The 15,337-nt window shown below is 27.3% G+C and overlaps 2 protein-coding genes across 2 annotated transcripts in view; one reads left to right on the forward strand and one right to left on the reverse strand.

The window, feature by feature from the left end:
• Window positions 1-430: 430 nt before the first annotated feature.
• Window positions 431-1,459, reverse strand: LOC100198993 (probable oxidoreductase). The gene has a single exon (XM_065786398.1). The coding sequence runs from the start codon at window positions 1,455-1,457 to the stop codon at window positions 507-509; it is 951 nt and encodes a 316-aa protein (XP_065642470.1). The 5' UTR covers window positions 1,458-1,459; the 3' UTR covers window positions 431-506.
• A 9,290-nt stretch (window positions 1,460-10,749) lies between these two features.
• The window catches only part of LOC101237216 (gamma-aminobutyric acid receptor subunit beta-3), a 38,818-nt gene continuing 34,230 nt past the window's right edge, over window positions 10,750-15,337 (forward strand). The window contains exons 1-2 of the mRNA XM_065787384.1: window positions 10,750-10,875; window positions 13,322-13,387. Of these exons, the coding sequence (XP_065643456.1) occupies window positions 10,862-10,875; window positions 13,322-13,387 (80 nt within the window). The 5' untranslated portion in view covers window positions 10,750-10,861. The remainder of the gene's footprint in view (window positions 10,876-13,321; window positions 13,388-15,337) is intronic.

Here is a 15,337-nt window from a genome sequence, read left to right on the forward strand (position 1 = left end):
TTTTCATGAAAGTTCATTCGGTAGAGTTAAAGTAAGTTGAAGTAAGTTGATGTGCAGCAGAATGACAGCATGAACTTTAGGTGTAACTGAAATTCTAAGGGGTTTGTATTTTTATGTATCAAAATGAATTGAAGACATTCACCGCATCGTGTTTTAACATATTTAATATATTATATATATATATATATATATATATATATATATATATATATATATATATATATATATATATATATATATACATATATATATATTTGTATATTTTTCGAAAATTAATAAAGTTTTATTTAAGATTTCAAAAATAATCTAATAAAATGATTTTGGCATAAAATTTTTAAACAAAAAACTTGATATTAAAACAATTAGAGTTTATTTTTTCTTTAAATTTTACATTTTTACTTAAATTTTACAATTTTATGCTTCTAATTATAAAAAAAAATTTGTAAGATTGTTTACGTAAGATATTTGCAAGATTGTATAAATATGTAGACTAACAAGAAAAGATGTTAGATAGATCTTTTTCTTAATAGTTCTTCTGAGATATTCCAAAGTTTATCAGCAGCTTCTTCATCCATAATATATGGTGCATAACCAATGAACAAAGCGTGTATTTTTTTGATGTCTGTTTCTTCCTTGCCAACGGAACAATTCTCCAGATACAGACCAGATTTTCCTTCTAATTCTGGTGATACTGCAGCCCAAACTGAGGTTGAGGCTCCCGCCTCAATTGTTTTAAATTTTTTTAGTAGTTTACCGTTTTCATCAATCAGTTCTCTTTCAATCCAAAAATCTTTACCTATATGCCTTCCCAAGTTGGTCATGATAACTCCAGGCATAACTGAATTCGAAGCAATACCATCATTAAAAAATCGCTTCGTCAAAGCTAATGAAAACAAGCAGTTGCAAGTTTTTGATTGTCCATAAGATAAAAATTTGTCATACTTCCTACCTTTTGTAAAATGAATGTCATTGAAGTCAACGTTCTGAAACGCATTATTATTCATAAGTTTAGCTCCCTCTTTCAACGCGGGTAAAAGTCCCAGAGTCAAAGCAAAATGCCCCAAATGATTAACACCAAATTGAGTTTCAAATCCATTTTTAGTAAAAGATTTAGGACACGCCATAACTCCAGCATTATTAACCAAGATATTTAACGGTCTGTTTTTGGAAAGAAATTTTTCCACAAAATTATCTACACTTTCTAACGAGTCCAATTCAAGTAGGTCCACTTCGATCTGATTGTTTCCCGTAGAAGCAATTAGTTCTTTCGCAACTTGGTGTCCTTTTTCCAAATCTCTTGTACAAAGAACACATCTGGCACCAGCTTTTGCTAATGCTCTAAGAGTTTCAACACCAATTCCAGAACTTCCACCGGTAACAATTACTTCATAGCCATTCAAACTGATGCCTTCCACAACCTCCATTGCAGTGTTGTCTTCTCCAAATTTGCTGCACATTTTTAAACTTTAATTTTTTACTTGTTACTAGGGTAACTAAATATAAAATTTGAAATTAAACTATTTGGTAATAAAAGGCAAATAAACTATTAATTAGGCTAGTTAGTGACGGATCCAGGGGAGATAGAGGGTACACATCCCCCCCCCTACCCTACCAGAACCTGAAAGACTTAAAAAAATTTTAGAAATTGAGGTCCTTTTTTTTCCAGGAGAAGCAAATATGTATAAAATACAAAAATAATTTAACACCTCACCACCACCACCAAAAATTCCTGGATCCGTTCTTGAGGCAAGTATTTGTTGCAAATAGAGAACTGATTACTTATACAACTGGTTGTTTTGATTTAAATAAGGAGTCAATTAATATAGATCCCTGGGTAATGTAATACAAATAGGAACTAAATTTTATATATTATATTTAACAAAACAATATATGTAATATTATAATATGTAATTTAATAATATGTAAAATATTTCAATTTAAATCAGGATTACAAATGTAAAAGAATTTAATGAAACTATATTTTTAAAAATTGAAAGTTGTATACAAACTCCTAAATCATACGTTACCAACACTTTTCAACCAAAATCGGTTTTTCTGAGTTACACGGTTACGTTGTTCAAAATATATATATTCGATATCCCACGTAAATCTCGTGATTATTTTATTTATTACGACACCAATTAGACACAAGTATTACGACACAAGTATTACAAACCAGTTTTGCAGCTTAAGAACCGGTTTTTTAGGTAATTTTAAACTCAAAACTTTAAAATTATAAACCTCAAATATTTTTTCTAAAAAAATAAATTATACACAGTTTTCTCTTTCTTCACTGCTTTTGATTTGTATTTTGCTTAATACACTAGTTTTCCTGTATCAGTTAAAACACTTCTGTTAAACTTTGATAAAACACTAACTTTTGTTTAACTCAGCTTAAACAGCGTTTCTGAACATTGCTGCGAATGGACACGTTATATACATAAAGGTGTACCAATGTTATTGTTTTGGGTAAATGTTATTCACTGAATGCAATCTAATTAAATTAAATTTATAAACAATGCTTGGAAAATATGTCACAAATTAGTTTAAATAAGATCTAAAACATTTGTTTGAAATTTTTATTATGATTTTATCTGTCCATTGTCATATCTTTCCCGAGGGATTGAATTTTCGAGATAATTTTTGAGGTTTAAAACTTCAAACTTCAAAAGTTATTAATTTCTCAAGTAAACACAGAGCCGCCGAGAGGGGTGGGCAAAAGGGACAATTTGTCCGGGACGGCAGATATCCAAGGGGCGCCAAATGAAAATAAGGTATTTAAAAAATAAATAAATATATAAAGGAAATTTTGATAAATAAGGGCGCTAATCAAGGTTGTTGTTCTAGGCGGTGTGGCGGCTGAGTAAAAGAATTTATTGAAGTACACGAAAATATAAATACGAAAAATCTTTGACAAAAAAATTATCACAAAAGAGTAAAAAGTGTAAGTACTTAAAAAGAAAAAGTTTGGTTTTAAAAAAGGGATTTGCTGATGTTAAAAATGCGATGAAATTATAAAAAATGATTGGGATTTCGAATCTATTTATAATTATAATAAAAAATAAAAAAGTGAACTATTTAAGACAATATTAGTATCATTGAAGATTAGTATAGTTATCGGTATGGTTTTTCAAATATTTTTACTTTCAAAATGAAGGACTTAAACTTGCGGAAATGGAAGACAGAATCAAAGGAAATAATTTACGATTTGAAATTTTTGAAAAGAAGGAAAATAAAACGTAGCAGGAAAGCAAAAATAATCTTGAAGTTTTTTTTTAAAAAAAAAAAGCTTGGCTTATTGAACAAAGTTTTTATCGAAAGGGCGCACAGAACATGGAAAAATATTGAAGTCAGAACGAAAAACATGGTGTGACCATTAATTTTAACTGACCAGATCTCTAATTTTAACTTACCAGAGTTTAAACTGTCTTATTAGCGAGGAAAACCAATAAGGGTGGCGGAGGTGTGATTATTTACGTAAAGGAATACTTGAAATTATTATTTAAGCTTGACATAAGTGTTTTTTATTGTTATAAAGAGGTGTTATCGATTAAATTAATAATTCAAAAAACTAAAAGTATTACAGCTAGTTGTTGTTATCGCCCACCATAGAGTGTCATTGTTATAGTCCACCATCTGAACTTATTGTTATTGCCCACCATTTAGTTGGTGGACATCTAAATATGAACTTGAACTTTCAATAACGCCATATAGCTGACGTTATTGAAAGTTTTAGCACATATTTACTTCATGACATAATTTAAAAAAACCGACCACAAAAAGAAAGTAATCTACTTAAAGTGTGATTTGATATGTTGCTTTTAATATCACGTGAATCCAAAATAATTATAAAAGTTTTATCATGACATTTTCAAAAATAGTGCGGTTCCACTAATTAACACACCGACCAGAATTCGTCAATACACATCTGCCCCGATTAATAATTATTATTATTTTTACTTAAATACATTAGCCTATACAAATCATGTTTGGTAACAAATTTTTGAATTTACAAATCTTATCAATAAAACTTTAAAAACAGATTTAGAAACTTGTTGATTTTTATTTGACACTTGATTAATTTTAAAACTGAATAACGCATTTTCATATTTATAACGGAATTTTTTTATTTTAAATTTTTTTACGTTTTTAATCCTAAATTATTTGTTTTCTACCAGCTGCTCGTAGATAAACTAAAGATAAATTAAAAGATACAAGAAATACAAGCTACTTTACATGTAAATAATATCTATAAATATAATTGATTGAAAGTTTGAGTTCTTTCATTTCTAAAGAAAAATTTTGATTGCATTTTTTCAATTAAATTGAGAATATCTTTTTATATGAATATTATTTATACGCAATTATATGAATATTATTTATACGCAAACTTTGTATCGTTCTCTTTCTTAAAAAGATATCCGTTTAAAAACGGATATCTTTTTAGAAATGTAATAAACAACCAAAAATTAAAAAAAAAATGAAAAAAAAAGTAATGCGGATTATAAAAAACAGGCGAACTCTGGTTTGAAAGTTAATAAAAAGTCAATAGTTTTATCTAAAAAAAAAGATATTAAAATGGTTGCCCTCAATGACATTTGATCACCCATATATCATATACCATAATCACTGAAATTTTTAATATTAACTTGGATCTCAAACGAAAAATCCATAAAGGAAAACGGTGTAAAATGGTGAATGGTGCAAGATGGCAATTAACAAAATTTTAAATCGGGAAAAAAAAATTTTAATTATGTTTTGTATTTTAAAGTAACAGTTGGAATTTTTAAATATGGCTAACGTTGTTTTACACGCGTATGTTTCCTTTTTGCTCTAAAAGAATACCTCATTTTCAGTTATTGCTAACGGATGGTTTTCATTAGCAATAACCGAAAAGGCATAATAATTCATCTGCCCCGGTCACGAGGCAAGATTATAAATTATTTTATTAATTTTTATTACAATTTTTCTAATAACAAATTGCAAACTCTTCTACTTACAAACTGCAAACTCTTCTAGGCAATGAATTATTATGATAAAATAAACTGACAAAGTATTATTGCTTCATGGCTAAGAGATTTGCAAAAACTCAGGATTTTCAAAACGTTCGCCATCTTTCGTCTTTTTCTACTTATTATTTATATACAGAAATTTTCTTGAAATTTCGTTTTTTCACAATGTTTTTTTATAAAAGGTTATAAATTTTGAAATATTGATAAAAACATGGTTTCTTTGTGAACCTGAAAAAAAAATTCAGTGATATATGTACCCACAAAGTAATCAAGGCTGAAATTTTTAAATGTAGCTAAAAACCAATCACTTTTTTTGTTACTTTCAAATCAAAATTCAACTTTTTTTTAAACAAAAACCTGAGGATATATTTTATATCTTTATAAAAATACTTTTTTCGGCATGAGGGATTTTTTTACTTTCCATTGAACTTTTTTAAGTTTCGCTATATCGTGTTTGGTAAAGAGTAAAGACACTAATACTGTTGGGCAGGTATTATCTCAAGAGTAACTACAATTTGGTTATTACTTCTTATATATTTCAATATAACTTAATTAGCTTAACATAAAATACAAGAATCCAAATATTCAAAAGTGCAATAGATTAACGGCTGCGTTTTAGCAAGAGGTCAAGAGAGTAAGAAAATTCAGCGCATGCCGCATAAGTTTAGTAGAGTTTTGCGGGGATGCGCAAGGGGTTAAACTGGCTACTGCGTTAGCGAACTAACACTACAAAGGGACACCATGCTGCAACAAAGTATTTCAAATACGGTCGGATGTAGATTGCGAGAATTTTTTCTGTATATAAGAATATATAAGAACTTTTTCTATATATAAGAACTTTTTCTTTTTTTTTTTAATGGTAACTTTTGAAGTAAAATCTTTTTCAATATACCTATCGTTTTGTTGGCATAAGCGACAGCTGTGCTAACTTGGTATTTAGATTTTTTGGTCATTCGGATACCAAGATCTTGTTAAGAAATTGTTAAGGTTGTAGATTTTGTCGTTTGCGAATCTAGGTAAACTATGGTGTTTTTTTTTCGTGATTTATTTTTGTGTCCTATGTGCACTATTGTACATTTATCTACGTTATCCTATGTGCACTTTCGTACATTTATCTACGTTATCCTGTGTGCATTATTACACATTTATCTACGTTAATAAAGTATAAATAAAAGCGTATGTGTCACTTTTCTGTCCATTCTACAATATAGTTAGCCTTTTTCCTTGTATTTTGTCCAGATTAAAGTAGGGCTAAATATTTTAGTCACATCAGAATTCACTTTACATCTTGATTTCAATTTTATCGGAAGATCATTCATAAATGAAATATTACAGAAAGCTGACAGTGGAAAATGTTAGAAAATCTGATAATCAAAAATATTGAAAAATATTTCTATGGTGTTGCTTTTTTTTTTTTTTAATAAAATGTTTTGAAGTATATTTACATTACAAAATAACTTTAAAAAATTATGGAGTTATTATGTGATCGTAATAAGTTTTATTTTCGAAATTCTCCTCCTTCTTTCCAATTTTCTAACTTTTTTTTGGTGAGCTAAGCTCACCGAAATATATATATATATATATTTATATATATATATATATATATGTATATATATATATATATATATATATATATATATATATATATATATATATATATATATATATATATATATATATATATATATATATATTTATAATTTGACGAAAAATTTTTAAACATAAGGTTTTATTTTTAATGTTTTTTAACAAATAAATATTTTTCCAACTATCAGATACAAAGCGTTAGCATCGTGTGCGAAAACAGTTATACATAGATTTTTACATATTATCTACAATATCTATATTCAGGGTCGGGTAAGGAACTTTTGATAACTGAGTTTATTAACTTCTAGCCAAGTTACTCTGTGTTTTCTTCTATTTCATAAATTTTAAAGGATTTATTTTTTTATTTATTTAAAGTATTACTATGTTTAGAAATAATATTAATTATTTAAAGTTTTATTATTTGTTTAAAATTATATTAGCTATTTAAAATTATATATTATTACCCGGGTAAAGTTCACATCCCCCTCGTTTCGTTTTTAAACATGTGAATAACTTTTAAACGCCGAACGATTGTTTTTAAAAACAATTTTTATTATTAAATTATAAATTTATGAAACTTTAAATGTATTCATAAGTTGTAGTCTATTAAGGAAATATCTATTATTACAGATAAACCATCTTTTACAAAGGTGGGAAAATAATAACCTTAACGCTAGCTAATTCTTAAATTGTAATTTCGCTAAAAATAATTAGAAATAGAATCACAAGCAATATCAAAACATACAGCTTATCGTTTGATTTCACACTTCCTCATATTATGATATTTAGACTTTCCGCTGTAAGCACACATATTTAAAAAGTTCTCCTTAAAATAGCTTATTTCATTTAACGGAATTTTATATCATTTTAAATATATTTTCTTATCAAAAGTATTATTTTTGCGTTCTAATATTTCATTTTAAAAAAAGTATAAGATGTAAAAATTAATGGAGCATATAATATGCTAACAAAAGCAGAAGTGACAAGCTGTATTTTTGTTGATAACAGCTACAAAGTATTAAAACCATTAAATTGACATCAGCGAGAAAGGTAGCGGAATTTTTTTCTTTAAATGCTTTTTTGTGGTGCTACATAATAAAATCATCATAACTTCTTTTAGTACCATGATTTGTATTTTATACTACGCTTGACATTCACGTTTTTTATTGAAAAAAGCTTAAGTGCTGCTGCGTCTCGAATAGGACAAGATATGAACTCCAGCGTTTAGATATGTAAAAGTATCATCGCACTAACCACTGCAATTTAACTATTGAGTAATTTTTACTTTTTTCACGGAAATATTGTCATTTCTAGGGCTTCTCATTTCCGGTAAAAATCTTATTCCTGGGATTCCGGGATAAAAATATATTTTTAATACTGTTACTTTTAACAAGAAAATAAATACAAAATAATTCTTAGAAACTAAGACTCTAAAAACAAATATAAATTTCAATAATATATTTTATATATATTAATTTTTAAAATAATTTTTAAGAAACATAAATTGTTAATAGCGCTATCACTTAACGATGACCGAATTTTCGTAATAAAAAAACCTGCCGCCGAAAAAGCTCTCTCTGAATCGATTGGTGTCGGTGGGATATTTAATAAGGCATTATATAATTTTTCTAAATTATTTGTATGCATTTTCGTTTCATCAAAAATATCCATTTCTTTTGTAATATTTTTAACGTCATATAATACATCTTCTGGACTCTCAATACGACTAACGTTCGTAATGGCAGCATCCAATTTTTGATAAAGTGTTAATTCAGGTATTGTCTTTAAATTTGGTATAGCCATAAACGACGTTTTAGTCCCATCATTACTGCATTCTAATTCTTCAATTTCAGCGGAATTTCCACCACCATCAATATCCTCAGCAAATAGCTTAGAAAATATTTTTTTAGCCGTAGCTTGAAGGATTTGGTAGGTAATAATAATACAGAATCTATGTCTGATTCGTGTTTATGTTTTGATAGATTATTTAAATCAAAGCCAACTAAATTTTTGTTCCGTCTTTCAACAATTCTCTCTTTCAACAATTCTCTAACCAATTAAATTCCCAATTTAATTGGTTGTAACGCAGTTACTACTGTCTGTACCACTAAATATTCATCCTCCAAAATGTTGTTAAGATTGTTTAAAATCTATCAATGCTTTTAATATACATGTTTTTAATGCAATAAATTGCTCCAACATTGCAAGAAGATTATTCCACCTTGTCTTTACATCCAGTATTAATTTGATTTTTTTATTGTATGTAATTTTTACTTATTTTTGTAAAGTTTCATTTTTGAGTGGTGATTTACGAAACATTTGTACAATTCTCCGGAACTTTTGAATATTTTGTGCAATACTTATGTGGCCTAATAATTTATCAGTGATTTCAACGTCTCGTAAATTTAATAAATCTTTGTTTTGGCTTGACTGTAAATTCACTGAAGTTGTAAAATCGATTTCTTCAGACTCGTCATCTTCACTATTATTTTCTTCAGAATTCTGACTGTCTGATGCATTACACTCACTGCCCGATGAATTTGAAATTGCTGATTTTTTATAGAGAACATCACAAACTGCTAAATGTAGCCGATGTGCATAATAAAGTTGATGTTCCATCCCGCTTAATCTTCCACATTTTTCATAACTGATGCACCGTTAGTTACACTAGAAATTATATGCTTCTTTGTAGATAAATTAAATTCGGATAATTCATTTTCAACCATATCAATAATTTTTTCAGCTGGAAGCGACCGAACTATTCGAATCATGCCCAAGTTCCAAAGCCTAGTTAATGAATGCACATTTAAATTTAAATAGCGAAGATTTTTTTAAAGATGTGTATTCGTCAATCGAAATAGAGAATTCTGAGCCACCTTGACTTTGCATAGTTATTTCCTAAACCACTCCACTTTTGCTAGATGGTATTGACTTTTTACCGAATTTATTGCGTATGAAGGGTTTTTTGGCAATATCATTCCTTTATCAGATAAAGATTTTCTTATAAATTCAAATTTTGCAATAGCATTAATAGGAAAGCCATCAACAGCCGCCAATTTTGAAACAATTTTTTCTATAGATTCTTTTTTTATAAATGACGTAATTTTAGGTTTAGTAGCATTTCCAACTTCAAAATATGTGACTACGCTTGGCTTTTTTTTCGTCACTTAAATTTCGACTTCCTTGTGAAAATATAAATTTAAAAAAATATTATCTACAATTAAATCCCGAAATAGTGTGCTGATAGTAGATTTAGATAAATTATTTTAAATTTAAACTTCACTTATTTGGTTTTTCACTTATTTCACTTTTTGCATCCTAACTACTTTCTTAACGTAACTGATTACTTTACTTACTAACTACCAACTTTTATGCGTAACTCATTACTTTTTTTGCGCGCACAAGTACTTGTAACTTATCCGTGGTTATTTTATATTTAACATATCAAGAGCTCCCCTTTATTTATTGTAATTTCTTGCTATAGTGATTATTTATTAGATTAGTCATCAATTTTTTGCAGTTTTGGTTTGTGTCTAAGATAGATAAAATATTATTATTGAATTTAATTTATAAATTGATTTGATTTGTTTATTTAAGCTTTATATACTGTAAGTTACAACATATAAAATTTAAATAAGTAAATCAAATCTATTTATAAATCAAATTCATTAATAATATTTTATCTATCTTAGATACAAACCAAAACTGCAAAAAATTGGTGATTTAATTGCCCTCTATAATATATCTTCCTATTTTTTATATAAACTCATTAAAAAGGGAAAAAGAAGTATTCAAATTTTGAGTAATAATATTTTTAATATCTTTACAAATGTTTAAAATATGCTTGAAAAAATTACCGGGATTTCCTGGAAATTTCATTGAAATCCCGAGATAACGGAATGGTTTTTTACCTCCTGGATCTCGGGAAAACGGGATCCCGGGATCCCGTTTGAAAACCCTAATTGAATAAAATGATTCATTTCTCGACTTTAGTAAAATTTTATTGGTTCGAGAAACGACTTCATGTAAGTTTATCAATATTTTATTTCAGGTATATCTTTAACCTGAAACAACTTTTTACCATGAATGAGTCCAATAAATATATTAATTCAATTTTTAAAAATTTAAGTTTTTCCTACTATTAATGCAGAGTAACTTGTATTACTTATGTACTCTAACATACAAAATTAACTTGAATGTCTGAAATAAAGAATACAGTTTGAAGAATCACTTAAAAATCTGACAACTACATTTTATTACAAATGCTTTGTAAAAGGTAATTTTTGATATAACTGTTTGTATTTTTAAAGTGTTATTTAGAAACCAATATATTATAAAACAATTCGCGAAGTTAAAACTATTTTCTTTTATCTCCACATTTATAGTTTTGAAATGAAACGATTTTAAAAAATAAAAACTTTAGGAGACGGCATATAAAAAGATTTTACAACATTTTTTATTCGCAACATTTTTGATTATAAGCTAGGTTTCACTATAATAGAAAAACATTATTTTGAGGTACATAACACAATCAATAAAACAAATTTTCAAAAAATGGAGGTAGAATAAAATAATTCTAACCTCGCGAGTTCTTAAATTCATATATTCTCGTAACGATTTTAAAAATCTTAAGTTTAAGAAGTATATTTAACACGTTTATAAATATTTTCATAGATTTTATAAACTTCCATGTGCTAAGGTATTATTCAATTTCACCACTTTTTTTATATTTTTCCACTGTATTAAAGATGTATTACATTTCTTTGTGTACATGTAATTATGATAATGTATGAAAATATTTTAAATAAAATTTAATTATGATAATGCTTAATATGAATGTTGGTTTATAGTAAAATTGTATGATTTTTCTGTTTCTGTTTTTTTATACAATTACGTTGTATTACAATACCATTTATTTGTGTTGAGAAAAGTAGTGGAGAAACCGTTATTTAGCTTTCACTATGATTGTGATATAAGAAAAAAAATGCCCTTTTTAACATATAAAACGTTAAGTTTTAAAAAGGCATTTAAATACTTGGAAGAATAAAAAATAAAAGAAAATTTAATACCTTCTATAAGTTTATAGAGTAAAGAAGGATTTTTTTTTTCGTGTCTAAATATTTGTTCAATGGTTTGTTTATTTAATCTTATGTTTGTTTTATTGTTACAGTTAAATGATGACTACCATTTTACTTGTTCGCATGTCTGAGTGGTATTTTAAATACCACTCAAAACCATCAGATGAAAAAACTAACATTCTTTATATGAACTTTAATAATAAATTTAGCTAGTTAATAGATCAATGAAAATTATTAGTTAAAACATGTAAAAACTTTTTCTTTTTAAAGACAAAAGATGTAAAAAAATTTATATAAAGTTTGACAAAAATACAAAAAAAAATTATAAAATAAAAAGAATAACTAAAAATGCTTTAAAATTTTTAAAAAAGAAAATATTCTTGGTTTTTCAACATTCTTTTTGTGAGGCAATTTTAAACTTTATTGACATCTATCGATTTTTGTTTATACAGATCTTCCTCCACATCGCTTGTTAAATCACAAAGGTTTCAAAAATTTTCACATAGTAGGCTTCTTCAAAGCTTCCTAAACATTATTTTTTCTGCGTTTAAAAAATAATTCCAAAATTTAATGTTAGCCTAAAAGCTGAAAAGTAGAGTTTTTATTAGAAACTACAACATGTAAACATTCAAAATCACATATACTTACATACAGGACAATAGTGACTTGGGTCAAAAATCAAAAGGTAAATAGACCATTTTGTTTCAGAGTTTTTTGACTTGTTAGTTTGTCACCTATCTTGTACTCTCAAAACTTATATAGGTCTAGGCCTGATATGACAAGATTTAACTGTTCATAGTATACTTACTATAGGAGAAAAATATCATAGCAAAACATAGACAATAGCAAATGAAACTACTATGCACTAAGGGGTATATAAACAATAACTTTAAACTGTTTACTTTAGAGTCATTTCAATTATCATATCTGCAGTTGAACTTTACCTGCAAGTAAACTCAGGAACTGGTGGAATTTCATTTCTCCAGTGATTGATGTATGATCGTCCCATTAAACAAGCTTGTTCATTCTTATCATGTCTATACTCAAAGGGTTTACTTTCTCTCTTTTTTTCTAGGACTGGGTATATCATGATCTTACATTGCAAACCTATTTATTATACTTTAAAAAAAAAACAATTTAAAGCCTGACTGCAACATCTGTGGCAAATAGTTGATTAATTAAGCCACGGAAGAGAATAATTCTTTTTAAAAAAAAGTCAAGTCCGCTCTTTAAATAAAAACCAAAGGTTTTTGTTTTAAAAACTTTTTTGTAAAAAACCCTGATTTATATATTCTTTTTTATATATAAAGTTGAAATTTGAAATTTTCATGTAAAACCGTTATTATTTCTGAAATCTCTGTAAAAATATTTCTTTTGATATCCACTTTCAGAAAATAAAAATTTCAGCGATATATGGGACGCAGTAAGTAGTCAAGAATCATTGAGGGTGACCTTTTTCATTAAACTTTTTTATTTAAAGCTAATGACTTTTTGGTTACTTTCAAACCAAGTTTCATGTATGTATGTATAAGTTGATGTGGTTTATTCTCCTCCAGCTAATTGCAAAGAAACACATAAAGTTTCAAAATTAGTAAATACATAAATGTATATATGTGTATGTATGAGAATACTTGTTGTTTTTAGAAAACTTGTTGTTTTATGTTTCTTGCATTCTTGGATAAAATGTGTTTTGTCATCCGAAAAAGAGAGGTAATTTTACATTAATCTAATTTAATTTAAACAGAAAATATTTTGTCAAAATGATTTTTTATACAAATAATAAATAAATAAAAATAAGGGCCGCGAAAATTAAAATTTTTTTTTTTTTTTCCATTAAATTAATCGTTTATTTTAACAGTAATCAAGAGAGTGAAAGCGAGAGGGGCGTTTTTGCTTGATTAAAAGGCTAAAAAATATTACTTTTTGTTTTATTAAATCCGGCTGATCTTTTGTTATTAATTCAGCATTCATACTGATCTTTAAATATTATTTACTCTTACTCAAAAAAGTGATCAATAAAGGTCGATGAGTGAAAATAGATTTTTATCAGCTGCAAACATTAAGTAATCAAAATTTAGTAAGAATAGACCCCTGGGAAAATAATGTTAATGTTTGCAAAGGATATAAATTTGTTTTATTCATTAACCTCTATCAATGACCTTTTTTGAAAGACTCAACTTTGAGCTTCAAAAAATAACAAAATTTTTTGGTGCTAACAAATTATAAACTCTTTTCACAGTGGTAAACTATGACTACGAAAATTTTTAGCGTCCCTAAAGGCCGTAAATTGAGTTTTGAGTTTAGGGTCTTCCGAAATTAAAACTCCAAGATCTATTTCTAAATGAGTAACTTTAAGAGCAAGTGGCAGGTCTTCTTCTCCTGGCATAAAATATTCTCGAGTTGATACTTTTTTTTCCTCGGTACATATGTGTCACTTTAGACTTCTCGATATTGAAAATCATTAGCCATCGCTAATGATTTTCAATATCGCTTTGAGGTCTTCTCCTAATACAACTTTCTTCCGCCTTCCTAAGAGCCATGCTTTGATACATTTGATACATTAATTTGGATTCTTCTTGAATATTGGTGTTATATTTTAGTGCTCCCATTTGTCTGGCACTTCACCTTTTGTAAAAGAAGTCTGATAAATAAGTGTAAGTGGAGTAGAAAACGCTGCTGCACACCTTTAAAGTAGCCATGGATGAACACCGTTGGTACCCATTGACTTGTTCTTATCCATAGTTTCAAGCCTCTTTTGTATTTCATTTCGTGTTATAAACTATATCTTTTTTGTACATGTCACTTCTGTGCATGATTCAAAAACTGGTATTGGACCTTGCGACTGAATTAATTCGGCTGTGCTTTACCCTTCTCCGTCCTCTAAAACTCGTATTCGATCTTTGACATTCGGGATTTGATTTATGTAGGCGTGAATCAATTTTAGATTATGCTTTGAGGATTAAACAAATGTTGATTCAAAATCAGGAACTGTTTTTTTTTTAACCTCTTTGTTGAAGTTATACAGTATATGAAAATTTATCAAAATGACATAAAAATAATAAATATAAGATTTTTACTGGGGATAAATAATTAAATATGAGATTTAAGGGAGTAAAAGTTTAGTATGAGTTTTTTTTAAGGGAGTAAAGATTTAAATTGAGGTTTTTATTGGTGAGTAAAAGTTACATAATGTTTTTACTGAGGAGTAAAAAACGCGGGAGTAAAAATGTCATACTTCACTTACTTGATTTTCAGTAAATTTTTTAATTGATTGTGATAAATAAAAAATTTCAGTTATGATTTAATATATCAGTTATTATTTAATAACGAAAAGTTTATTTAACTTTTTTATTTATTTAAATCAGTAAAAATAAATCACAATCGCTTTTTAAAAGAGGATGTGATTTTTAGTGAGGAGAATAAGAGTATAAATTCAGTAAAATAGTTCAAATTATGATACCAGCTTGAAAGTTTCAGTAAGTTATCTATAAACTAAAAGAACTCAACAAAAAAAAAAAGACCCATTCTAAAAATATTTTTTTGGTCCTGGGGCAACCCCAGCTGAGTTGACTTTAAAAACTATGTAATTTTTTAAACCGATGAATTAAGATTGCATTCGGAAAAAGAAATAACTTTTCTAATTGAAATATCATTAAATCA

The sequence above is a fragment of the Hydra vulgaris genome, chromosome 01 (genome assembly GCF_038396675.1).
Source record: "Hydra vulgaris chromosome 01, alternate assembly HydraT2T_AEP".
Taxonomy (NCBI): domain Eukaryota; kingdom Metazoa; phylum Cnidaria; class Hydrozoa; order Anthoathecata; family Hydridae; genus Hydra; species Hydra vulgaris.

Coding starts and splice junctions, on each gene's coding strand:
- LOC100198993 (XM_065786398.1), bottom strand. CDS start 1,457: ATGTGCAGCAAATTTGGAGAAGACAACACTGCAATGGAGGTTGTGGAA.